Source organism: Scyliorhinus torazame, chromosome 10 (assembly GCF_047496885.1).
Source record: "Scyliorhinus torazame isolate Kashiwa2021f chromosome 10, sScyTor2.1, whole genome shotgun sequence".
NCBI classification, from domain to species: Eukaryota; Metazoa; Chordata; class Chondrichthyes; order Carcharhiniformes; family Scyliorhinidae; genus Scyliorhinus; species Scyliorhinus torazame.
Window position 1 is genome coordinate 242,054,410 of NC_092716.1, and position 27,072 is coordinate 242,081,481.

Here is a 27,072-nt window from a genome sequence, read left to right on the forward strand (position 1 = left end):
TCTATAAGGAGCTGATGGAGTGGGAGGGAGCCCTGATAGGAGAGGTGAAGAGAAAGTGGGAAAAAGAACCGGTGGGGAGATGAAGGCCGGGTTATGGGAGGAAGGCCTGAGGAGAGTTAATGCATCCTCGTCGTGCGGCAGGCTCAGCCTGATACAGTTTAAGATGGTCCACAGGGTACACGTGATTGTGGCCGGGTTAAGCAGGTTCTTTGAGGAGGTGGAGGATAGGATTGGCGCTGTGCGGGGGGTCCTGCGAACCATGTCCATATGTTTTGGGCATGTCCGAGGCTGAGGGGTTTCTGGCAGGGATTTACTGATGTCATGTCAGAGTGGTGCCGAGTCCAGAGGTGGCAATCTTTGGTGTGTTGGAAGACCCAGGAGCCCAGGGGGTGAGAGAGGCTGACGTTCTGGCATTTGCCTCCCTGATGGCCCGGAGACGGATCACATTAGGATGGAGGGCTCGGAACCCCCAAAGTCATGGCAGAGTTCTCAGACTTCAGCTGACGATTTAAGTTCTCGCTGCATCCTTCGAAAAAAATCAAGAGGTTTGTCCTTGAATTCGCCATGCTTAGTCTTCAAATGCCTTTGATGTTTTGAGGGTTTTATATGTTCATTTCCCAGTATTTCCCTACATATAACTCGCATGTGGTTTGCCATTCTGATTTGCATTGGCACAATTAATAAGACAGACCTTAAAAAATCATTTTTATGCTGCCTTTTTCCTGATTTCAGCTTAATGGATTGTTTACCAGAGGCCTTGGAGCTCACGCCAGCACTGGGTGGACACTCCTGAACAGCTCACACCACCACCGCTTTGTCCTGGTGTGGACTCTCATGAGCAGCTCTCTCCAGTGGATTTAGTTGTGAGATCCTGGCCTGTTTGTGTCTCTCTTCCTTATTACAAAACGATACATTTTTAATTTTTCAGTGCTGGCAGCTACAAAACTGAGGAATATCTGTGAGGTGATTTCGCACCCAGTACACACAACATCAGTGTATGGGGTGTGTGACCTGCTCTCTAATGCCACCTCTGGCAGGAGTACTCTTGACATTTGCTTAAAAACTGGCTCTGGTGCAGCGCACTCATGTCAGGAGGCAGCAGTCTGTCCTCCTGGACTTCGGACCTGCGCACTGCCAGATCCGGCTGAGGGGCACACATGCGCAGGATGGCCGGCAATCTCGATATCCTGTCTCGGCCGTTGGGTGTTCCTTCCGCAATCTGGAACGCCACGACCCACCTGACACCCGCCCAGGTTTCGCTACATTTGGACATGGACTACTTCAGTATCTGAGGAGTCTAGAATGGTGCTGAACATTGCAGTAATCAGCGAACATCCCCACGTCTGACCTTTATGATGGAGGGAATGTCATCAATGAAGCAACTGAAAATGGTTGAACCTTGGACACTACCCTGAGGAACTCCTACAGTGATATCCTGGAGCTGAGATAATTGATTTCCAACAACGACTGCACACTCCTTTGTGCTAAGTATGATTCCAACTGGTGAAGAGTTTTCCCACTTCCCATTGACTCCAGTTTTGCTACGACTCAGTGATACCAAACTCTGTCAAATGCTGCCTTGATATCAAGGGCAGTCATTCTCACCAAACCTCTGGAGTTCAACTCAAGTTTATGTTTGAGCCAAGGCTGCAATGAAGTCAGAGCTGTATGACCCTGTCTGAACTCAAACTGAGTCGGTGAGCAAATTATTGCTGAGCATGCTCCACTTGATAGCACTGTTGATGACCCCTTCAATCACTTTATCGATGATTGAGCGTAGACTGATGGGGTGTTTGTTGGGTGGGTTGGATTAGTCCTGCTTTTGTGGACAGAACATGCCTGGGCAATTTTCCACATTGCTGGGTAGATGCCAGTGTTATAGCTGTACTGGAATAACTTGGCAATGGGCATGGCAAGTTCTAGAGCAGAATGCTTCTGTAATATTGTTGAAATGCTGTTTGGGACCATAGTATTTGCAATTATCAAGTCCCTTGATATCACGTTGAGTAAATTAAATTGGCTGAAGACTGACATCTGTGATGCTGAGGACCTACAGAGGAGGCTGAGATGGATCGTCCATTCGGCACATCTGGCTAAAGATAGTTGCAAATGCTTCAGCGTATCTTTTTCACTGATGCACCCTATCATTGAAGATTCGGATATTTGTGGAGTCTCCTCCTCCAGTGAGTTGTTTAATTATCAACCATCTTTCATGACTGAATGCAGCAGGGTGGCAGACTTCGATCTGATCCGTTAGTTGTGTAATTGCTTAGTTCTGTCTATTACTTGTCGCTTGTGCTGTTTGGCACACAAGTAGTCTTGTGCTTTGGTTCACCAGGATGACATCTCATTTCTAGGTGGGTCTGGTGCTGCTCCCGGCATGCCCTCCTGCACCCTTCTTTGAACTATCATTGACCCCCCTGGCTGGGTGGTAATGATAGAGTGGGGAATCTGCCGGACCATGAGGTCACTGATTGTGGTTGAGTACAGTTCTGTGGCTGCTGATGGTCCACAACATGGAGGCCCAGACTTGAGTTACTAGACCTGTTAAAAATCTATTCCATTTAGCACATCATCCCATTTAGCACAGTGGTAGTGCCACACAATACGATGGAGGGTATCCTCAATGTAAAGAGGTGACTTTGTCTCAAGAGGACTGTGGTGGTCACCTTTATCGATACTGTCTTGGACAGATGCACCTGCGGAAGCCAGATTGGTGAGGAGTACAAGTATGTTTTTCTCTCTTCTTGGTTCCATCACCACCTGCCACTGACCTAGTCTGGCAACTGTTCTTTAGGACCCGGCCAGCACAATCTGTAGTGGTGCTACTGAGCTACCCTTGGCTGACATGCACATTGATGTCCCCCACCCAGTGCCCCGCCACCCTCGGTGAGTGCTGATTCAACAGCTGGGTTGTGTTTTTGAAAACTCACCACTATTCTTAGAAGTCCCCCTATACCAAAAAGGGCCGACATTCTAAATGGTGATCAGGGATTCTCACTCCCCGACTCCGATACAGGCTTCAGTGGGTGCTATTCAGGTCAAACTATATTTTCAAGTTATCCCCCGGTATAACCCATACCTTCACCGAAGATTTCATTTACTTACCACTTAGTAGCATCGATCCTGGGTCCCGCATTGCTAAGTAAGTAAAGTAGACTAATAACCACGGTTTCAGGTTAAAACTTTTAAGTTATTTTATTATTTTTTTTCTCTTTTTAAAAGATGCAATCACTGTCCTTACAGAAAAGTAAAACGATCTTGCTTCTGGATCCTTCTGGTTGGTTAAAGGGGCCTTCAGGCCCAACTTGACAATCAATCTTCTTTAGAGTCTGGTCTTCTTTAGATGTATTCGCTGATGAGCTCAGTTGCTGTGTCCTATCTTTCCCATGTACAGAGCTGTGAGAGCTATCTCTGAGCTGACTCTGCCTACTTTTTAAATTCTAGTCTTCCTTAGATGTACTTAGCTATTTTAGCTCGGCTGCTCTGCCCTGTCTCTTTCCCATGACCGAGCTGACTGTAATCTGACTCTATCTGCTTGTTCCTTCTCTGCTTCTCTCTCTCTCCCTCTGAGTTCTGGTTCTCGTTGCCCTGGTCTCGAGGTTTATATTCGCTTTCTAACAGTTAAATTTTTATGACGTTATTGTAAAGTAACTCTTGATTAACTTTGATTGTAAAAAGTATCTTTGATCTAAACAGTCTAATCCAACTAAGTATTCATTTTGACTTCATCTCATTGATCTGATTACATTGTTTTCTTTGTGATGTTCAAAATGCTTTGACTTCAAGAGGTGTTACTTTTAATTCAAAGAACAACAAAGAACAAAGGAATGTACAGCACAGGTTCCTATCATTTCTATAGTTTTATTTTCCAATTGTGTCCTCAGCTCAAGTTTGACTTTGATTTTGGCTTTGAATTATGTTTCTCGTAGACTGATAGTCTCCAGTTTTTTTTAATTTACCTGGTATTAGCAAATTTTCACACCTAGAATTCTCACCAAATTCAACTGAACCTCATCCTTTCTTTTCCAGTTCCTTACTAAGATAGTTACTTTCAATGAAGGTGTGAGCCATTGTTTTTGGCTTCATTCAAAATCTTGTTTGCTAAGCCTGATGAACAAGGCTATCTGCATTTTACAATCCTTCCCTGGCAGCTGCTGTTAACCCTTTGTGGGATCTTGCCCTGTATTCTCTCATGTTTCTCTCAGACCAGATATTGCCAGACTTCCATGTTTCAAATTACACATTTGTCCATATTTCCAATAACAGTTGGGATGGGTGGGGGGCGGGGTTGGAGGTAGGTTGTGGTGGTGACGGTATGTGATAATCAGCAAGAAGTTTTCTTGCCCATGTTAACCATATAAGACTTATGTTGAGGACTCCAGGGCAGCTCCCTCCCGACTCTGCCGCCACCTCTACTGGGTCTGTCTTGATGGTGGTATCTGGTGTAACATCTGACTGTGAGTCTGACTGTCAGGTTTGTTGCTTGACCTATTTGTGGGACAACCCCCACATACGAGGGTCGACAAGGCTGGGTATGGCACTCTTCCGATGCCTTGGTCGATGCTGGGTGGCCGTCCGGTTTCATTCCTTTTAGGATTTTCAGCAGTTTGATACAACTCATTCTGGTTTGCTAGGCCATTTAAGAGGGCATTTAAGAGTCAACCACATTGCTTTGAATCTGGAGCCGCATAACGGCAGATTTACTTCCTTAAAGCAAGTAACCGATCAGTAACGGTTTTGTGGCTATCATGGGAGTTTTATTGAATCCAAATTTCATCATCTCGCCAACCCAGGTCCCCAGAGCATTATCCTGGGCGTTTGGATTGCTTGTCCAGTGAAAATGCCACTACTCCTACCCTTCCCCCAGTATTCACTTGCATTACATATCATTTACCTGAAGAAATTGTGTTATAATGGATTTGTGTGATAAAATTCCAGTACTTAGAAAAAGATTTTAAAAATGTCTTAACGTGTCTAAACTTGCACACAGATTAAATCTTTTGGATACCACAATACCCTGTTAAAAAGAGTCATAGAGGACTTATAATAATAATCTTTATTGGTGTCACAAGTAGGCTTACATTAACATTGAAATGAAGTTACTGTGAAAAGCCCCTAGTCGCCACACTGCGGCGCCTGTTCGGGTACACAGTGAGAATTCAGAATGTCCAATTCACCTAACAAGCACGTCTTTCGGGACTTGTGGGAGGAAACTGGAGTACCGGGAGGAAACTCATGCAGACACGGGGAGAATATTCTTTGGTATACATGATTAAAGTGAGTTTACTCTGCAAGACTCTGCACAGAGAGTGACCCAAGCCGGGAATCTAGCTCGAGTCCCTGGCACTGTGAAGCAACCAATGTGCTACCGTGCCGCCCCCTTGATGATTACACTTGTTTTTCTCTCTACAGCCAGACCTCAGTTTTTCCAGCAATTTGCTTTTAGTTCCGATCTCCAGTATTCGGAGTATTTTGTTTTTGTTAAGATTGATAATTCATCCCGTTTACATTTTCTAACAGCCTCATTACTTTTTTCTGCACGTTCCAAACCATGTGTGTCCTTTTTAGATGAACAGAACTGAGCACAGCACTACAGGTTTGTCTGACCAATGCACTGGAAATCATTTTAAATCAACTTCTGCACAGTCGGTGATGAATATCTAGTTCATGGGTTGTGTTAATATTTTAGAGATAAATTTTAGTTCTGGGAAGATTAAAGTTTAACTTTCCTTGGCCATTTATCTCCTTAGAAGCTATTACACCTCTAGCATTTTCAATTTCTGGTGAAGGTTCATCGACCTGAAACATTCGCAGGGTCAAAAATCCTGGAACTCTCTTCCGAACAGCACTGTGGATGGACCTACACCACATGGACCACGGCAGTTCATGAAGGCAACTCACCAATAAATGCTGGCTGAGCCACATTGAAAAAAATGATTTTTTTTAAACGTGCTACCTAATCTTCTGAGTATTCATTTTTATTTCAGGCTCCCAGTATATATACTCACTGTACACTAAATTAGCCATCAAGTGAATCCACAAGCCCATAAGGCCAATGACAATATGCCTTAAGATATTACCTCATTGTTGGGTGTAAGGAAATGAAGCAAGGAAGAAGAGTGTAATTAGGAGGGCTTTCTGAAAGTCTGGCTATATGCTTTGAGTAAGTTTTTAAAAGGTGGGGGGAGGTAATGGGTTTCCTCCGGGTGCTCCGGTTTCCTCCCACAAGTCCTGAAAGGCGTGCTTGTTAGGTGAATTGGGCATTCTGAATTCTCCCTCCGTGTACCCAAACAGGCGCTGGAGTGTGGTGACTAGGGGATTTTCACGGTAACTTCTTTGCAGTGTTAATGTAAGCCTACTTGTGACACTAATAAATATTTTTATTATTATTGGATACGGATAGATTTGAGGGAGGGTGTTATGAATTTTGGCCCGTCATTGATATCTTGGGTTCAGTGGTGCCAGTTGCTCTTATAAGCAGTTGGCTGTTGCTGCTGTGCATCGACTTATTCAGTAGCATCACCCAAGAATCTGACAATTATTTATTGCCTTACGATACAAAAATAGGAATTTGTGCCTTTCGCATTGACTTTCACATTCTAAATGTAAACTGAACAAACACTTGATGAGAAAAGGCTTCATATGAATTGATGTGAGCTGCTTTATCTTTCAGAGTTAACTCACTTTAATCATGTACACCAAAGAATATGATTTTGAATGTGAATATGCAGCAATCCCACAATTCCGGTGACTGACACAAGATCACTTCCCAACTATTGGGTGCTTGTTCCTTCTTTTTCCGCAACATGTTTGCAGTTATTTATTTGTTCAACCACACCTTAACATCCACCTTTGCTCTAGTCTAGGGGTTACCAAATTGTAGGTCACAAGCAAGCCCCAGTGGGGTTGAGGGGCGTGACTTTGCAGTGAGGTCTCGTTTAAGTATGCGTATTTTTTCTCTCTGTGGCCTGGTTAGCTAGTTGGCAAATGTTTGTAATGGATCATTTTGAGCAACATCTTGTTTGTGTACATACTACGCAGGGTGTTGCATCACGCTTGGATTTTAACCATCAAGCCAAAATCCACAGATATCGGACACAGGTCAGCCGCCTGAGCATGCAGATGTACGTTTGTGAAGGTGACCTATACTGCAGAATGTTGAATCCTTGTGCTCATCAATAAAAAGTATTTGTGTTGGGAAATGGAGCACTTGCATGTGTGAGCGAGATGCAAAGTGAAACTTTCTGATCTTTGCTCCAGCAGTGCCTCCCTCACTCCAAATTATGAGCACCCCCTACTGAGTTCTGGAAGATTTATTGATCCAACTCCTGAAGATGCTGTCAAGGTCCTTTTTCATCTGCTTTCAACAGAAAAGCTGTTAAAGTTTCTTGAACTGGTCAAGGCTGCTGCCTATTTGGTATTTTCAGGGTTTGAGGAAAATGGTACTTGGAATATTTGTGTGCAGCTACTCCCATTGACTTCATGAAGCACAAATCGTAATTAGTTGTATGCAGAATGCTTTGAGATATTTCTGAGAGAAGTGATGACGGCTATAACTTCCTCGCAGGGGCAGTCAGTGGCAGGTTGCCACTCCATACTGACTTGCCTGCACGAAAATGCAAAGCGCCCATCTCGCCAGACCTTCCTGACTCAGACTGGGTGAGGTTCAAACAGCAAAGCGAGTGCCCCAGCTCCAGCGGTGAAGTGTAAAAGGAGCAGAATGCAGGAGTACATGTCCCCTTTTTACAGCACTAGCTGCCGTAAAGCAGGTGAGCTTAATGTCCCATTGAAAATAACAGGCCAGGGAGGAGGTAGTGTCTCCGGTAAAGGGGGGGGGGGGAGAAAGTGGAGTCGGACATGGGGTGTGAGGAAGTCTGACTTAGGGGTGGAGGTGTCGGATATGTGGGGGGGGCGGGAAAGGAGATTGACATCGGGGGCGTGGTCTGGATGGTTGGGGGGGGGGTCAGGTTGGTGGCGTCAGGTCAAGCTGTGGGGAATCCTGTGTGGGTGGGATGCTTAGTTGGGGGGGGGGGGGTTGACCCCTGGGGCATTAGGTGCCCCGTGCTGTGAGGTGCTTAGTTGGGATGGCGGGGGTAGGTGCTTCCCTGGGGTGTCCTCTGTCCGAGTCTTTAAAATAGTTATGTTGAAGTTAGAAGTTTTACCTCTTCTAACCCTTTCACAATTACTACGGGCGCGAATCAGGGGCCGCGTTGGGCTCTCGTCTGAGTGTAACACGGCCGGAGAATGCCTGGAGTGACCTCCAGCGAACCTCCTGGCAGACACCACGCTTCCTGGGATTCTCCGAAGTCCTGCAAGACGCTGGAGTTGGAACTGCGCCCCAAATGGGCATGACCGAATGAAGTATGCAGAAGTAGGTAGCAAACCTACTTACGGCCTAGCTTTGCGGGATCCAATGGCCTCCTTCGATTCACTGGCATCCCCTGGGAGGCTGCAGCCGAAAGTCGATCACTGCTGGTCGAAACAAACCAGGACCAAGCGGAATGGCACCCGGGGAATCTCCCAGGCCACCGGAGACCCAAGGGTGGTCAGATTAAATGCAGGATGGCCCCCTGGCTCTCCCCCTGGAACACGGGCACCTTGGCACTGCCCAGCTGGCACTGCAACCCTGACACTGCCAAGGTGCCCAGATGACATTGCCACGGCAGCAGGAGCACTGCCTGGGTGCCAGGGTGGTAGTGCAAGGTGCCCAAGTGCCAGGGTGGCACTGCCAAGGATCGGGGGAAAGGGGGCCATACCCATGAAATGAGGGTGGAAGGGGGGGTTGAAGGGTGGGGGAGTGCAGGGCAGGTAAGTAGGGGCCTCCGGGAGGTTGATGGGTGGGGGTCCTAGCAGGAAGTGGGTGCGCTAAGGGGGCTTGGCAGGGCCTGAAGAGGGAGGACCCCAGGGATCCTCTGGCGTGGTGTCCTCATTTGAGGGGTGTGGGGTAATGTCCATGGATGGGTGGGTGGTCCAAAAGCTCACTTTGAGATCGGGGCACCCTTTTCAAAGGGTGGCCCGATCTCGCTGTTCAGCTTCCCAGTCCTAAATAAATTCTAAAAGTGTGGTCTAAACCAGTGAGAAAGTGTTTTTGAATAGTGATGGGGAACTCGCCGGCAACTCCCTGAAAAACCCGCCACAAATTAACTTTAACATTTTTGGGGAGAATCAGGCCCTATGATTCTCAAACTGGCAGAAACGTCAGAAATTGGTGATTTAAATCTCTGTTGAATGGTTGCCAGTGCCGCAGCTGCCAGGGAAAGTCAGCCCTTCTAGACAATTGCCTGGTAAAGTCTTACCTGGGAGCTTCCGAGAAGGATTTCCCAGCCCATCTTTGGTGTGCCCCCACCAAATCTGACATTGGGGAGCCAAGAAGTTACAGGCCTGTATGAAATGCTTTCTGAAAATGTGTGCAGATTGTGACGGTGTGGTCGTGGCAGCTGTAAAAATGTATTTTGAAATTGTTGGAAGAAAGTGCTATAATGTTTCTTTTTTGGCAGGTGGATTCCCCTCTTAACTTGAAACATCCCCATGATCTGGTGGTGTTTATGAGACAGGAAGCGACAGTCAACTACCTCAAAGAGTTGGAAGTAGGTTATGAAATCCTTTTTATTTGACTAGATACGAGGGAAGAGAAATTTTAATAAACGCAGCTGGAATGTTAGGAGACTGCCATAAGAAAAGGTTAATAAGTTTTGTTTTGTAATAATAACTAAAGGATACTGGTAGTAATTTGAAGGGCTTTACCATCTGACAGTCAAGCCGATTAATCTTAATTGTGAACTTCCCCATTTTTAAGAATAGTCTTGGAATGGTTTCTTCTGCTATCTCAAGCTTTTTATCGAAAATTCTTTCTCTGAATTTTTACTTCTTTCCACTCGGATTTTGAATCACTGAAAATTTTCAATTTGGTTAATGCAACAGGCAGATGGTTTATTATGAAGAGCTCAACCTTTAGATTTATTTGTTCTGCAGATTTGGATTTATGTGGACTGAATCCAAACCGTGGCAGACTGAACTTCATGAGAATTCAGGGGGGAAGGAATATATAATCTGAACAAAATTGCTGTGGAGACCACACAAAACGGAAGAAAATCTATATCAGATTAGAATCTTGAGCATGTCATATCCTTGTGGGTGCCAGATTAGAGATCCTACTGAATGACACAAAGGTATGCAGACTTTTGGTATATTAGTTGTCAGATGCATTACTTCACGGGATAATGGGACATTTTCAGTGAAGCCAAGGCCATTAGAATCATCAGAGTGTAACCAAGGTTGAAAGTGGGTTGACATGTCTAGCAAATAAAAGAAAAGGTCCACTGAGCAGTCCTGGTTGTGTGATTATACACTCCTCCCCAGCATACCAGCTTCAGTATGTAACGTTGGGAGCAGAATGTCAGTTCATTTCATCTTCCTTTAAAACGTGTTGAAGTGACCGCTGTACACAGGGTATTTGAATGAATAGGAAGAGAAAGATTGCTATTAAATCAAAAGGATAAATAATACAACAAAAGTATCTTTGTCATTTTTGTTTAATTATTTGTTAATTGCAAGCTTCCATTTCTGACATCTAAGTTGACAAAACATTCATTAATTAAGCAAATTGTGACAATAGCTGTTTGGGGAAGATGTGAGTGTTTGCACTTATTTGATTAGAAAAAGAAGAGTGTGGATCCCAGGAAACATGGCTACTATTCAAGTTGCAACCAAAGATATATTATTAAGTCTCATTGAGTCCAGTTATGTGTTACTTAAGTATTATAACATAAATTGTTCTAATCTTAAAACAGTTATATAAATTGGGGCACTGTGTCTTCGTTGTGGAACTGTGTGTCCTCAGTAATGTTATGTTCAGATAGGAAAGTCTTTCACCATTTCAAAATATTAATTTAACCCTTCTCTGTACACAGAAACATTTAGTAGCTCAGAAAATTCACATAGAAGAAAATGAAGATCGAGACACAGGTTTGGAACAGAGACATTACAAAGAGGATTCCGACTGCATTAAAGCCAAGGTGCCTCTTGGGGACCTCGATCTGTATGATGGAACATACATTTCTCTCGAGAGCAAGGATATCAGGTTTAAAAAGGCATTTTTAAAAAGTATTTTTTTCACCTCCCTACCAAGGGGCTGGTTTAGCACAGTGGGCTAAACAGCTGGCTTGTAATGCAGAACAATGCCAGCAGCGCGGGTTCAATTCCCGTACCGGCCTCCCTGAACAGGTGCCGGAATGTGGCGACTAGGGACTTTTCACAGTAATTTCACTGAAGCCTACTTGTGACAATAAGCTATTATTATTATTATTATTATTATATTATTCACCAGAATATTTATTTAGTATCTACAGAGCCAAGTAATCTCCTTTTCAGTGGCTCAATGATCTTTAATCCTTCCTTTAATTTACTAGGTGAAGGCAACACCTCCAAGTCACTGACCGTCGCAAACAGCTCAAAGAATACTTTGCACTTAGTGCCCTAGATCTGCCATTTCTGTTCTCATAATACTGCAGTCGTTGTAGTGATGTCAGTCATGAATGAATATAGGAGTAACTCCAAATGGAACTCTGAAAATCAACATCCGGGTTCTGCATTAATGATACATATGGGAGCTACTTGAGAAGGTCATGGTTTACTTACTGCCACACAGCAAATGCTATCATTTTCTAACTGGGTTACCTCTCAATTGGCATCCAGCTTCATCCATGGCTTTGATTTCTAGGATTTCTTATGGAAATTATCCCTATAGTTAAACCAATCTTGGTGAAGAATAAAGCTAGACACTAATGCTTTTCTTAATATGTTTATTCACAGAATGAAGCATAACATGTGTCTGCCTCTTCCGATTTACTCTCAGCAGTTTCCCTTAATGCCCTTTTGACTACCCATGGAATACTTATAAATCCATAACCCCTTAAAGGGGCAAGTTTCTCTTCAAACAATGCCCTTCACCATTGTATCTTAACATAATTAACATACTATTAACAGAGTGGCACGGTAACACAGTGGTTAGCACTCTTGCTTCACAGTGCCAGGGTCCCAGGTTCAATTCCCACTTGGGTCACTGTCTGTGCAGAATCTGCCCATTCTCCCTGTGTCTGCGTGGGTTTCCTCCGGGTGCTTCGGCTTCCTCCCACAGTCCAAAGATGTGCAGGTTAGGTGGATTGACCAATCTAAATTGCTCTTAGTATCCAGAAAAGCTGAGGTGGTGTTATGGGGGTAGGGTGGAGGTGTGGCTCTTTCCAAGGGCCGGTGCAGACTCGATGGCCCGAATGACCTCCTTCTGCACTGTAAATTCTATCATCTAAAGGTAACGTCACCATCATCCCAGATGGCCACAGGCTGCTTTCTTTCCCCTTTGAGGGGAAAAGCTGACTGGCGGTGATTTACCCTGAGGAATACCACACCTTAGGCGAGTGGCAAGGTTGAGAAGGCGGGCCTTCATGAACACCTATTGTATTCATGGTAACATTAGATTTGTTGCATAATGCAAAGGACATTTGAAATGTTACGTCTTGCATCAGAGGTGAACTGGTAATGTAAGTTACAGTAAATCCCACCTTTTTTCCTGGTCTCATGTAGGTGCCATTAATTCATTAATATACTGTTATTTAATTAGTGTTATATGTGAATCAAAGCCAGAACCTCAATTCTACAGTTGTTCACCAATCAACTTGATTATCTAAAAATAGGTACTCCAGAAGTAGTGAATAAAAATAAATATTCCTCTTTTGAGATGAAATTCCACTACTTTTGGACTGTAACTGCACACCCCAAGAGTTGACTGAATTCTTTTTTTAAATAAATTTAGAGTACCCAATTTATTTTTCCAATTAAGGGGCAATTTAGCAGGGCCAATTCACCTACCCTGCACATCTTTGGGTTGTGGGGGTGAGACCTACACAGACACGGGGAGAATGTGCAAACTCCACACAGACAGTGATCCAGGGCTGGGATCGAACCCGGGACCTCGGTGCTGTGATGCAGCAGTGCTAACCACTGTGCCGCCCTGTCCTAGTTCTATATAACGGGGATTGATAAGTGCTGCATTGGTCAGACTTTGAACTTAAATCTGCAGTAAATGAATTGTGAAATTAATACTCCACTAAAAGAAATGACTAATTTATGCGAGGCTCTAATTCTTTCTGTGGGTATTAATTAATAAGCTTGCAATTTTAAATGGGTATTTTGTCATTTTTCCCCCATATATATGGGGAAAAATCTATATATACATGCATATTTGTGTATGTGGGTGTATCGATATATTTGTATTTTTAAACCAATTTGCCTTTCAGTAGTTTTCCTTTTTACATTGCTACAGCGTCTTGTAAACTGCAGAGATTTACACATAGTTCTTTTCTTGTAGCCCTGAAGAATACATTGATGCAAAAGCCTCATTACCTCCAGATCTAGAAACACCAGAGTGTACAAAAATGATGGAGCTTCCATTTAGTATTCATGCCTTTCAGCACTTGAGGGTAAGTGCTTTTCTACAGGCTCATTTGATCAGAAGCGGAATTGAACTTACAATAACACTCCTACCTAACTAGTTAAAGCCTTAACTTCTGATGGGTTGTTTTGGGAATAGTCATTTAAAATTTTAATGGTTCCAATGTAAAGAAAAGGCACCAGCAACTTGCATCAATATAGTACTTTGAATGTAAAAAAAGATCTAATTTCTTTGCACGGGGAGAATAGGAGAGACTGACGAGGTAGTGAGGAGTTTATGGGTGTGCTGAAGAGAGCATTGATGAGTGATTTAGTAGGTATGGAAAGAACAAAGTGACATTTTGAATCTAAGCCTAGAATCCTGTTGGATCCAAGTTCTGCTGAACTGTAGGTATCGAAAAACTCTGTCTTTCAAGCTTTACTTCATTGCATGTACAATGACAGCCCTGGAGTTCCTCTGAAGGAAGTGTGCACCTCTAATTGGAAATTTAATTTTATTTCCAGAGTGTGCCAGTAACTGTGAAACAACAGTGGTGTTGTCATTTTACTGAGATTTTTAGATCTCTCTGCCTCTGATCAAAAATTTATGTGGAAGAGTACGCTGTGCAGCATGTCCCTTGAGATTTGCATTCAGCCAGCCCCATCTGAGGAGCCTAAAAACGACCCTGTGCTGGTTACAAGGGTTCGGAATAAATTAAGTTTAAGCAGTCCCATGTTTACAGTGTGTGTTTTGTATCCGTTACCAATCTCAGCAACAGTAAGAAAAGTGTAAATTCACTCCGTTCAACATTAAATATTGAAAAAGTAGTTTGAGTTTAAACCAGCATCTTGTAAGAGATTTCTGGATGCTAACATGTCAGAATGAAATAATATTGACGTTCATTTTAACCCAGTTTCTCAGAGTAACCAATTTTATGTAGCAGGGTTAACTGTCCATTTGTTCTAAGGATAGTCTTGTACCAACAATTAGTAATATAGAGTATCCTACATCGCATGAAGGTCAAGAAAAGTTATTACCAATTTAGACTTAAAAACTATACCAGAACAGAGCAAATTGGTTATAATAGAAAACATGCAACTTTTTATTATTCCAAGTTTTGGGATTTGAAAATTGAAATGCCGAGTAATAAATAAAACTTTGTTCCTAGGGTATCCAAGAACGGATTAATCTTACAGCACCAGTATTATCAAAAGAAGATCCTATCTTTATCAGCTTGTCGAGAAGATTAGGTAGAAGTATTGAAGAAATAGGGCATAGAATTAATGCAGCCTTGTTGAAGGTACAGTTGACATTTTTTGTCCTTATTTCCGCAATGTGCCTTTTATTGGTTGTCAATGTGTGAGCGAAGTTAGCGTAAGCTGTGCATGCATTCCTTGCAGCATACCTGTTCGAATAAAGCAATTGAACATGCCAGCTCTTTGAAAATGCTGTCCAATTGTCCCCATTCTAATGCACTTTCCCTATCATATAAGTATCACATCTTGCAATCTGAAAACCAGCCATATCCAAAAACTGGACACTTGTTAAAGGTGCCATGTGCAAATTTTAATTATTATTAGATGAGTAAAATAACAACGCTTGTTCAGCTAGGTGCTGCATTGACACTGTGGCATGCTGACTAGTAATCGGCTTTACATGCCTGCCTTTTCCTCGGATGGTTATGTCTAGCACGAGGGGACATAGCTTTAAATTAAGGGGAGATAGATATAAGACAGATGTCAGAGGTAGGTTCTTTACTCAGAGAGTAGTAAGGGCGTGGAATGCCCTGCATGTAACAGTAGTGGACTCGCCAGCACTAAGGGCATTTAAATGGTCATTGGATAGACATATGGACAATAAGGGAATAGTGTAGATGGGCTTTAGAGTGGTTTCACAGGTCGGCGCAACATCGAGGGCCGAAGGGCCTGTACTGCGCTGTAATCTTCTATGAGTTTTCCAGCGCTTTTGAGTGTTCCGTGCGACCCTTGACCCGAACCACCCAATCCTAAACACGGCACAGTCTTGGTCACATGGTCGTCTGTTTTGAGACATTGTACCTATATTGTAATTTTTTCCCCCAATCAAGGATTTACCTAATTCCCTTTGAAAGTTAGTATTGAATCAGCTTCTAACACGCTTATAGCCAGTGCTTTTCAGAGTATCAGAACCTGATCTCCTTGATGGTTATTTTAGCAATCTAAATATGTGTCCTCTGGTGACTGACCCTTCTGTTGAAAGCAGTTCCTCATTATTGCATGATTTGGGGCATCTCCATTATCTCCCTCCTTAACCTCTCTGCTCTAAGAAGAACAACTCCAGTTCCTCTAGTTTCTCCACATCAGGACTGCAACCCTGGTATCATTCTAGTAGATCGCTTCTCTAAGGTTTTGACATTGTCCCAAAAGCATGGTTCCCAGAATTCAGCACAGTATTTCAGCTAATCGCTACCTAGTGAGTCTACCCTACCCTCTGTCTGAGACGGATTCTCCTCATCAGCTGGGAGGACAGGTATAGATGTCAGCATTCTTGAAGGATCAAGAGCACCAGCATCGTGGCCATGGTCATCTGCGAGGCCGACCACGTGCTGAGGATGCCAGAGTCCCAGCTGCCAGAGCAAATCTCCTTGGTTCAGCTCAAGGAAGGCTCCCGGACAAGAGGAGGACAAAGGAAGCACATCAAAGACATCCTGAAGGCTTACCTAAAGAAATGCAACATTGACGTCAATGCCTGGGAGACCCTTGCTCAGAAGAGACCTACTTGGAGGAACCTCCTGATGAAGGGACACAATTCTTCGCAAACACCCAACGGCAAGAGGAAGTCTGGAAAAGAAGCCTGAGAAAGAAATTCCAGCAATCTTGTGTCCAAGGACTAATACCACCTCCTGGAAACACCTGCCAAGTGTGTAGTCGGAGATGCTGCTCTAGGATAGGGTTCATCAGCCATGCAAGGACCCACAGAACCCATGACCAGTGACATGGAGATTCTTAGGTGGACATTCACATTTGTTAGCGAGTGATCACCAAAGAAGACCTAGTGATTCATGAAGTAAATGAACTAGTGGGGAGATGATCACCTTTTGTCTTTGAGATATGGTAAGAAATGCACTGTCTGAAAAGGTGGTGGAAGCAGATTCTATACCAGCTTTCAAATAGAATTGGATAATTTGCTTAATGTTATCCTGCTTGTTTCTATTTATAAAACCAAGGGCGCTCTGTCCTTTTTAGCAGCCTTTTAAACTTGCCCTGCCACCTCTAATTCTTTGATTGCAATCGTCTCTGTTCCTGTTCCTCTCTCAAATGTATAATTTAATACATATTGCGTCTTCTCAATCTTCCTATCAAAATGCTTCACTTCATACTTCTATGCACTAAATTCCATGTTCCAATTTATCATTATTCTCCTCTGTATTATTCCCAAGTCTCATCAATCTGAAAACTTTAAAATAATCAGAAAGAGCCAGTAGTCCTACTACTAACCCTTGGCTTCTGCCCAGTCTGGGGATAAAAAATGTTCACCGCAACTCTCTACTTTCTGTCCTTTAGTTTATTTCATGTCCTTGCAGCCACTGCCACTTTAAGCACATGGGGTTTCAATTCTGCTAATAGGTTTATGTGGTAGATCTTTTGAAACTCTGCATACAAATCAGCCACACTACCTTCCTCAATCCTCTTTGTTACTTCATCAGAGAACTCAAGCAAGTCAATCAAACATGATTTATCTTTAAAAACTTATTTATTACTCCATAAAAGTGGCAATTAGCAATAATCTTTCTTGGTGCCTTGTAAAATTAATACACCTTTAAATTGCAATGTCTTGTGCAGAGTGTAGATTTTTCAACCATTTTTAATCACTACTGGATGTCTATTGTGCAAATGAGGCAAAGCCATTGCTCTACATCAGAAGTATAAATCTGATACTAATTAGTTCCTGCCCATTTATGAGTTGGAGACACGGAAGTACCTGGTTATGTTCTTGTTGTTTCTCTTCCTGCACTTAGTGGTACACAAGGCAGATTTTCATCTGTTTCCATAGTTAGCCTTTCTTGGAATGGGTCGCTAGCCTATCGCCAGAAGCTTATAATTTGAGAGATGCCGCTCCGCATCAAGTCTCCTGCTCTTATCGCCATTGGCATGTGGGAATGATATTCAGCCTGTTAGCTGCGTTATGAGCGCACATTCCTTGACCATCAAATCCTGTGGTGGAACTTGAACTTCGAACTTCTGACTTAGGCAGAAATGCTACCCACTGCGCCACAAGACCTCCCACCTGGTTATACAGTATGTCCAAAATGTTCATTGGAATGCGATCTAGTTGTGAAGTTAGGATTACATGCACATCTGCTGTCGCCTCTGACAGTATTTCTCCAAACCCAATTATATGTTATCCCTCCATTCACTTGTTCCAAGCGGGAACATTGAGAAAGGGTAGACTAGCTTTGGTCTCCACAACATCCAGTAGTAATCATTTTCAGCAGCTAAACTCGTTTGGCTTAAAATAATGTTTGTCCTCAATAAAAAAAAATGGCAGGGAAACAAATTAATGATGGCATTCTCAAAGGAAAAGTCCAATAAATATTTGTGATTTTAAAATTGCCATCATTTTAATGGGAGTTTTCCGAACCCATTTTCACTAACTGTATTTTGAGCTTCATGAAAAAAATTAATTTGCCTTGTTTATGTATATAGAAATTACGTTGAATAGTATGTGACTTTGTGCCTTAACATTTTGAAATCCGCCATATGCGTACTCACCAAATTGCCACATCAGTTCTAAATGTGCTACCCAAATGCCATGAAGCTTAAACTGCTTCAATAATTTCGAGCATCGTTTAAGGACTGTAAAACATGTACAAATTTTATTGATCTGAAAGAATTTGATCAATATTCCTTTTAAATTTATACTGTTTGCAAACCCAAGTAAGAATTATTGAAGCAGTGCACCTTTACATGAATAATAGAACTAAATTGTTCAGTCTATAATAGTTAAGTGCAGTAATTGCAAGGTTCAAATCATTCAGTACGATTTTAATGCCATATCCTGATGTTTTCAGTCAGCTTAATGTCACGAATTGGGTTAAAATGGTTGATTTCAAGTCCCGGAAATATATAAAGCAGCAGCCCTATCAACTGCTGTTAACCAAATGCTTGTATTATAAAAATGTTTTAATTATTTTAGAATACATCATCGTGGGTGCTGTATAACATGGCTTCCTTTTACTGGAGGATGAAGAATGAACCCTACCAGGTGGTGGAATGTGTCGTACGGGCATTGCATTTCTCTCCACGGTAAGCTTTCAGAAACCAAGTGAGAAAACATTTGTGATACACAAAACTTAATACCTACAGGGTTTCTCCTGGGATCTTGGCCAGTATTTCTATCTCAATCAAAGCCAGCAAAAAATAGAATGACTGGTTACTTTTCTCATTTGATTTTTGTAAAATGGCTGCCTAGTTTATCAATGATACTGACTCTAATTGAAGAAGTAACTAATCGGAGGTAAAATGCTTTGAGGTGACTTTGGTAAGGTGAGAAGATTCTGTATGCATACATGGAAACATACTCGGAAAACAGAAGTAGGAGGGGGCCAATCCGCCCTTCGAGAGTGCTCCACCATTCATTGTGATCATCAAGTTCAATACCCTGATCCCGCCTTCCCCTCATATCCCTTGATCCCTTTAGCCCTAAGAGCTTTATCTAATTCCTTCTTGAAAATACACACTGTTTCGCCTCAACTACGTTTTTACGGTGGTGAATTCCACAGATTCACCACTTTCTGGAGAAATGTCTCCTCACCTCAGTCCTAAAAGGTTTACCCCTTATCCTGAATTATGACTGATCATGTACCTCAGGACCACTTCCCTGTGCTATCCCTTGATGTCAATAATCTCTATAAATCTAGTGATTTTTGTCTTGAGGTTCCACAGCTTTCTGGGGGAGAAAATTCTAAAGATTCACCACCCTCTGAGTGAAGAAATTCCTTTCCCCTCAGTCTTGAATGTCGTACTCCTTATTCTGAGACTGTGTCCCCTGATTCTAGACTCATCAGCCAGGGGAAACATCCTATCTACCTCTATCCTGTGGGCCATAATAATTTTGTAAGTTTCATAGAGATCACCTCATTCCTTGAAACTCTAGGGATTACAGGCTTAGTTTCCTCAGTCCCCTCATACGAAAATCCCGCCATCCCTGCAGTTAGTCTGGTGAACCTCTGTTGCAATCGTTCTATGGCAAGTATGTCCTTCCTTAGATCAGCAATGTTCTATACAATTACAGCAAACATCTTCACTCTGTACTCAAATCTCCTTGCAATAAAGGCCAGCATACCATTTGCCTTCCTAATTGATTGTTGCACCTGCATGTTTGCTTTTAGTGACTCCTGAGCAAAGGCACCCAGGATCTTTTGGACACCACAATTCCTACCTCTGTCCATTTAATAAATATCCTGTTTCTTTATTTTTTATTCCAAAATGGATAACTTCACACTTATTCGCATTATATTCTATCTGTCATGTTCCTGCCCATTCACTTAGCATGTCCAAGTTCACTTGAAACCCCTTTGCATCCTCCTCACAGTTTATGTTTTCACCTAGTTTTGTGTCATCAACAAACCTGGAACTGTCCCCTCCTCTCAACAGGAGCTCAAGGTCCCAGGTACATCACTCGTGAGGTGCAGATAGCCATGAAAGTTGACCTTTTATGCAACAATATGCACCGTTTTGGATATGGAAGTGAACCTGGAGTTTGGGTGCATGTTGTATCTGGTGATCCACCAGAGTTTTTCTTGTGCGACCCTGCTGTGTGCAAAGTTGCTACTGTTTTTTTTTAACAAACAATTTTATTGAGGTATTTTTTGGCATTGTAAACACCCAAATAGATAACAGAAATGTGCAAATATCAATATAAAACCAATACTTCAATCAAACCATACTGCACATGCCCGCTCCTCTCCCCCAGACACTAACCACCTATTTATCCCTCCTACTCTCTTCTAATCCCCCCCCACCCCCAGCTGACATTCACTCTCCCGCGAAGAAGTCGATGAATGGTTGCCACCTTCGGCCGAACCCCTGTACAGATCCCCTCAAGGCGAACTTAATTTTTTCCATACCCAGAAAACTTGACATGTCCGAAAGCCACAGTTCGGTCTTCAGGAGTTTTGAGTCCCTCCATGCCAGCAGTATTTGCCGCCGGGCTATTGGGGAAGCAAAGGCCAGAACAGCTGCCTCTTTCTACCCCTGGACTCCCGGGTCTTCCGAAGCCCCGAAAATTGCCACCCCTGGACCCATCGCCACCCTTGTTTTCAGCACCCGGGACATGACCCCCGCAAATCCCTCCCAGTACTCCCTAAGCTTAGGACATGCCCAAAACATGTGAACATGGTTCGCTGGTCCTCCCGCACATCTAGCGCACTTGTCCTCGACCACAAAGAATTTGCTCATCCGAGCTACCGTCACGTGAGCCCGGTGAACGACCGTACATTGAATCTGGCCGAGCCTGGCACATGTTGCGGTTGAGTTTACCCTACTCCGAGCTTCCGCCCACAGCCCGTCCTCCATCTCCCCGCCAAACTCGTCCTCCCATTTGAGTTTCAGTTCCTCCATCTGGGACTCTTCCCCCTTTATGAGCACGTTGTAGATATCCGAGACTCTACCCTCGCCTCCTCCTCCTCGAGAGATTATTCTGTCCTGGATCCCTATTGACGTGAGGTGTGGGAAGGATGGGACCTGTCTGCGTACAAAGACCCGCATCTGTAAGTACCTAAAGTCATTTCCCCTTACCAGCCCAAATTTCTCCTCGAAGCCCCTCAAACTCGCAAAGCTCCCCTCCAGGAACATATCGCCCACCCTCCCCACCCCCACCCACCGGCATGTTCGAAACCCTCCACCCATGTTCCCGGGGGCGAATCGATGGTTATCACATATTGGAGCCCAGACAGACGCACCCTCCCCCCACATGCCTCCTCCACTGGCCCCATATCCGCAGGGCCGCCCCCACTACCGGGCTGGTGGAGTACCTGGCCGGCGACAGCGGTAGGGGAGCCGTGACCAGGGCTGCCAAACTGGTGCCCCTGCACGTAGCCGCCTCCCCTCGCTCCCAGATAGACCCCGTACCCACCATCCACTTCATCATCATGGCTATGTGTACCGCCCAGTAGTAGTTGATCAGACTCGGCAATGCCAGTCCCCCCTTGCTGCGGCTCCTTTCAAGCATCGCCACCATCACCCGCGAGGATTTTCCCGCCCAGACAAAGCTCATGATGATTTTGCCAGTCCTTTTGAAGAAGGACCGTGGGATAAAGATCGGGAGGCACTGGAAGATGAACAGAAATCAAGGGAGGATTGTCATCTTTACAGTCTGCACCCTCCCCGCCAGTGACAGCGGAAGTGCATCCCATCTCCGAAACTCCCTCTTCATTTGTCCCACTACCCTAGTCAAATTTAACTTGTGCAACCTGCCCAAGTCTCGTGCCACCTGTATCCCCAAGTACCGGAAACTTTCATCCACCAACCTAAATGGCAGCTCCTTCAGCCTATTCTCCTGGCCCCTTGCCTGCACCACAAACATCTCACTCTTGGCCATATTTAATTTGTACCCTGAAAACCGGCCAAACTTCCTCAATGCCTTATGAAGCCCACATGCACGTGAGATTTTGGTGGCTTCAAATAAATTAGATGAAAAAGTTATTAAAGAAGCTAAACAGCAAGAATTGCATAGTTGGAGTGAATTTGGGGTATACACGGAAGTACCAGATTGGGGACAAAAGAGCTCTATCCCACAGATGGATTTGCACGGAAAAGGTTCTTCCGGATGGAACTTATAAGGCAAAGGCCAGGCTTGTGGCAAGGGGATTTGAAGAAAACTTAGAAGATCAGGATTTAAGGGTAGATTCACCTACAGCGGGAAAGGGTATTTTAAAGATCTTCTTGGCTCTATTAGCCACAAAGGCATGGGAATGCAAATCTATAGATATAAAAGCTGCCTTTTTGCAGGTCTATCAGCTCCAGAGACACATTTTTCTCTGTCCTCCTAAAGAAGCAGCTAACACAGAAGGGGTATTCTGGAAGTTGAACAAATGTGTATATGGATTAAATGATGCACCTAGAGTCTGGTATTTTTCGGTAAGGTCAGTTTTGTTAAAGTTAGGCTGTTGCCAGTTGAAAGCAGATCCTGCAATGTTTTACTGGCACTATAAAGGAAATCTTTCTGGCATTTTTATGATGCATGTCGATGATTTTTTGTGGGGTGGGACTAGTGATTTTGAAGCTATTGTAATCTCTGGTTTGAGGAAAGAATTCAGGGTTGGAAGTCAGGCTTCCGGTGCATTTAAATACATTGGACTGGAAATTGGACAGACTAAGTTCGGGGCAACTTTACGTCAGCAATCTTATTTGGAAAGCATCAGCCCAATAGCAATTAGTCGTGGCCGAGTTTCACAAAAAGACGCAATGGTTTCAAAGATAGAAAAAGAGCAACTGCAAAGCTTAATTGGGCAATTGAACTGGTTAGGTCGACAGACTAGACCGGAAGTAAGTTTTGATATCTTAGAGTTGAGTACAAAAATGAATGATCCCAAAGTGGAAGACATAATAAGAGCAAATAAAGCGTTGGCCGAACTAAAAATGCAGGAGTGTGTTTTGAAGTTCCCCGTTTTAGGTGACCGTAGGCACTTGAAACTCATAGTTTATAGTGATGTGTCCTACGCAAATTTATGTGATGGGGTTTCAAGCGCAGGAGGTTTTATAATTTTCCTTTTGGGGAACAATGGTAAATGTTGCCCGCTTGTGTGGGAAACAAAGAAAATAAGGAGAGTGGTAAAAAGCACTTTGGCTGCTGAGACATTAAGCCTTGTAGAGGCGGTGGATATGGCCTTTTATATAAGTATGATATTGACACAAATTTTGGGATTAGGGGATTTGGGTAATATACCTATTGACTGTCACATTGACAATAAATCTCTGTGGGAAAATGTGCACTCTACAAAAAGTGTCAATGAAAAGAGGTTACGGATAGACATCGCAAGTTTGAAGCAGATGTTGGACAAAGGGGAAATAACAAAAATTAAATGGGTCGACAGGAGCTATCAACTGTCAGACTGTTTTATGAAAAGAGGGGCGAGTTCACAGAAACTTTTGGATATTGCTAATGAAGGGCGCTTGTTTCTGTGACTTTTTTTCTTTCTCGTCCCCCCAAAAAAGGGGGAAATCATGTGTGTGTTTTTGAGTTTCTTGAAATTTTGTTTTCTCCTAATTTTTTTTTCTCCAAGGAAGGGGAGACTGTTAAGTAATGGGTTAAGAGACATTGCAATTAGTTGTCTGATTTATGTTAAGTATCTATTAATTGGCACTGTTATGTAAACGGCTTCAGGTGGCCTCTGTCAGGTGATGTACAGTGAGAGATTTGTGCAATGGCTGGTGGAAAGAAATAAATGTGTTTGTGAAAAAGGAACAGAACATTAGACTCTTCATATCGCAGCAACTAAAACGTCTAATACCGGGGCTTTCCCCGACTGCATGGCCTTTAGGCTCCCCAATACCTCCTCCGCTCTAATCGGGGCCCCCAGCCCGTCCACTAGTCCCCTGCCTACCTTTGGGAAGGTTAGTCCATCCAGGAACCGTTTCATCTCCTCCGGCTCTTCCGGGGGTTCTGAAGTGTACATCTTACTATAGAAGTCCCGAAATACCTTATTCAGTCCCGCCGGGTCCTCAACTCTGCTCCCCTCCCCATCAACCACTCTACTTATTTCCCTAGCCGCCTCCCTCTTCCTCAGTTGCTGCGCTAGCAATCTACTGGCCTTCTCCCCATGCTCTTCCACCACTCCCCTCGCCTTCCTAAGTTGTTCCACGGCCCTACTCGTGGATAGCACCCCCAGTTCCGCTTGCAATCTCCGTCTCTCCCTGAATAGGTCCTCCCCCGGGGACCCCGCATATTCCTCGTCTATCCGTTGAATTTCCCTAACCAATCTGTCCATTTCTGCTCTGTCCGCCCTGACCCTGTGAGCCCGAATTGAGATCCGCTCCCCCCTCACTACTGCCTTCAGCGCCTCCCACAGGGTCGCTGCTGAAATCTCCCCCGTATCGTTCACCTGCAAGTAATTTTGCATACACTTCCGAAATCTCTCACACATCCCCTCCTCCGACAACTGTCCTACGTCTCACCTCCATTGCGGGCATTGGTAATTCGCCCCCCCGACCTGCAGGTCCACCCAGTGCGGGGCATGGTCCGAGATAGTGATTGCCGAGTATTACGTATTCTTTACCTCCCCTACCCAGTCCCTGCTCACGATAAAATAATCAATCCTAGAATGTACTTTATGATCATGCAAATAAAATGAGTAGCTCCTTCCAGTCTGCTGTCTGGCTCTCCGTGGGTCCACAGCCCCCATTTGCTCCATGAATCCTTTCAGCTCCCTTGCCATTGTTGGGAGTCTGCCCGTTCTGGGACAGACCCGGATCAAGGACCGTATTAAAGTCGTCCCCCCATTTATCAATTTACGTGAGTCTAGGTCCGGGATCTTCCCCAGCACGCTTTTGATAAAGTCAACGCTGTCCCAGTTCGGTGCATGTATGTTCACCTGCGCCACTCTTCTCCCCTCCAGCTTGCCCCTTACCATAAGGAATCTGCCCCCGCCGTCTACGACTATGCCCTCCGTCTCAAATTGAACCCGCTTATTGATCATAATTGCTACCCCGCTGGACTTAGAATCCAAGTCCGAGTGGAAGACCTGGCTGATCAAGCCCTTCCTTAGCCTAGTCTGGTCCAACACTTTCAGATGTGTCTCCTGCAACATAATTACGTCCGCCTTTAGAGCCCGCAAGTGCACGAACACACGTGCCCTTTTAACTGGCCCATTTAGTCCCCTGACATTCCAGTTGATCAGCCTGGTTGGGGGGCACAACACCCCCCCCCCCCCCCCCCCCCCCCCCAACCAGTCAGCCATAACCTTTCTTGGGGGGGGCCCCCCCAGCCCATGCGACGTGCCATTCCTGGCTCGCCTCTTGGCTGCCTCCACCCCCGACCTCCTTTCCATTACCTACTTCAGATCCCCCCTACATCAGCAAAATAACCCCCGCCCCCCCCCCCCCCCAGTAACATCCTCCGATAACTCCACCCCTGCCATTCACTGGCTGTATTCTCCCCCCCCCACCTGACTCCCTTGACTAGCCAGTCTGCTAGCCCGGTGACTCATCACTCCGGCGCCCCCTTGTCTCACTTCCATTGTTTCCCCGACCTCATCTCCCCACTCCCCAGCACACCATCCCCCACTCCGACCCACTGGAGCAGTCTCACTAAGATAGGAAAGATCAAACAAGATGTAAACATCAAACAGCAACGTGAGGCTGCTCCAGGTACAAGACAGTTCCAGCTGTGTACACAGATAAGTGTTAACCCACGTCCCTTTCTGAGCACCAAAGAAAACCTAATGTGTATATATATTATTTATATATATATATAATATATATATATAACACCGCAATAACCCAGTACCCGTACATCCCCCATCCAAAACAAACATACAAACCATAGACATAAATTAAACAAAAGCCCCCAACCAACATCTTTAATCCCCATTGCTGACCGGCCACCCTTTTGTTGCAATACAGGCTCCAACGCACTCAGAGAGCCCAACAAAAGGTACCCACCACAACAGAAGAGAAAAAAAAAGAACAGAAAAAAGGAAAGGCGGGGGGGAATGATACCCCCCCCCCCCCCCCCCCCCCACATCCCCCACAGGCAAAAGCTGCCCACATAAAATACACCACAAGGCACCTTTAAAGCAGTAAACAGTCGACCTGCAGTCCAGGCACAGTAGGCGTCCCTTCAACCAGTAATTCACGAACCCTAGCTTGCGACCGTGGGTCCTTTTTTCGAGACCAGCCCCTGATCCCTCACAAAGTCCATCGCTTCTTCGGGCTCGGAGAAGTAGTGGTGTTGGCCCTGATGCGTAACCAAAAGACGGGCCTGGAAGAGCAGACCAAACTTCACGTGCTTTTTGAACAACACCTCCTTAACTTGTTTAAAGGCTGCTCGCCGCCTGGCCACCTCCTGGCTTAGGTCCTGGTACATGCGAAGGACACTGTTATTCCACGTGCTGCTCTTAGCACTGTCTGCCTACTGCAGCACCCGCTTCTTCTCCACAAACCTGTGGAACCTGATCACCATTGGACGGAGGGGGGGGGGAGGGGGGGGGGGGGGGGGGGGGGGGAGGCGGGCGCACCTGTCTCGCCTGTACTCTGTGTGCCCCCTCCAGCTCCGGCGGTCGCGGACAGGCTTCAGCCCCCATCATCTGCATCGACAGGTCCGCCACGAACGCTGTGGCATCAGCTCCCTCCGCCCCCTCCGGGAGGCCGATGATCCTCAGATTTTGTCTACGGGATCTATTTTCCAGCTCCTCCACTCTGTCCAGCAGTCTTCTCTGTCTCTCCTTCAACCCGTCGACTTCTAGCGCAGCAATCGTCTGCGCATCCACCTGCTCCTCCACTGCCTCCCCCAGCTCCTTAACGTTTTTGTCCAGGGCATCCAGTCTCTGGTTCAGCTGATCCAATGCCTTCTGAAGTGGGTCCACGTTATCCCGCTTCAACGACTCAAAACTGCTCTTTATCACCTGCAGCATGTTTTTCAGCACCTGCTGGATCGCCGGGTCC

General features: G+C 44.7%; 1 protein-coding gene across 3 annotated transcripts in view; it reads left to right on the forward strand.

Annotated features, from left to right (window-relative positions):
* ttc17 (tetratricopeptide repeat domain 17) overlaps positions 1-27,072 on the forward strand; it is a 147,724-nt gene that overhangs the window by 25,428 nt on the left and 95,224 nt on the right. Inside the window, exons 2-7 of one of the 3 annotated variants that reach the window (XM_072466615.1) lie at positions 7,571-7,772; positions 9,501-9,590; positions 10,914-11,083; positions 13,367-13,478; positions 14,598-14,729; positions 18,605-18,714. In XM_072466615.1, the coding sequence (XP_072322716.1) occupies positions 9,549-9,590; positions 10,914-11,083; positions 13,367-13,478; positions 14,598-14,729; positions 18,605-18,714 (566 nt within the window). In that variant the 5' untranslated portion in view covers positions 7,571-7,772; positions 9,501-9,548. Of the gene's footprint in view, positions 1-7,570; positions 7,773-9,500; positions 9,591-9,975; positions 10,173-10,913; positions 11,084-13,366; positions 13,479-14,597; positions 14,730-18,604; positions 18,715-27,072 lie in introns of those variants that run through there. The other 2 variants (XM_072466616.1, XM_072466614.1) reach the window with 2 other exon arrangements.